Source organism: Penaeus monodon, chromosome 32 (genome assembly GCF_015228065.2).
Source record: "Penaeus monodon isolate SGIC_2016 chromosome 32, NSTDA_Pmon_1, whole genome shotgun sequence".
Lineage (NCBI taxonomy): Eukaryota > Metazoa > Arthropoda > Malacostraca > Decapoda > Penaeidae > Penaeus > Penaeus monodon.
In genome coordinates this window covers 7,567,434-7,567,638 of record NC_051417.1, presented here as the reverse complement: position 1 = coordinate 7,567,638, position 205 = coordinate 7,567,434, and the positions used below count along the sequence as shown (strand labels likewise).

Sequence of the window (205 nt, the reverse complement as noted above, 5' to 3'; positions counted from 1 at the left end):
CCACAGTACCTCGAGTTCGCAACCCGTGACCTTGCCGAAGCCCACGGCACTGACCTGACCATCTACACCGGCGGTTTCGATGTCCTGGCCTTGGATGACATCAACGCAAACCCGGTTGAGATTTATCTTGGGTTGACTGAGAACGAGATGGTTGTCCCCGCGCCAGCTGTCACTTGGAAGGTAAATCCGGGGATGGGGACAGGGT

At 57.1% G+C, this 205-nt stretch overlaps 1 protein-coding gene across 1 annotated transcript in view; it reads left to right on the top strand.

The window, feature by feature from the left end:
* Positions 1 to 205, top strand: part of LOC119593414 — a 10,200-nt gene that overhangs the window by 8,973 nt on the left and 1,022 nt on the right. The window contains exon 7 of the mRNA XM_037942344.1: positions 7 to 180. Coding sequence (XP_037798272.1) covers positions 7 to 180 — 174 coding nt within the window. The remainder of the gene's footprint in view (positions 1 to 6; positions 181 to 205) is intronic.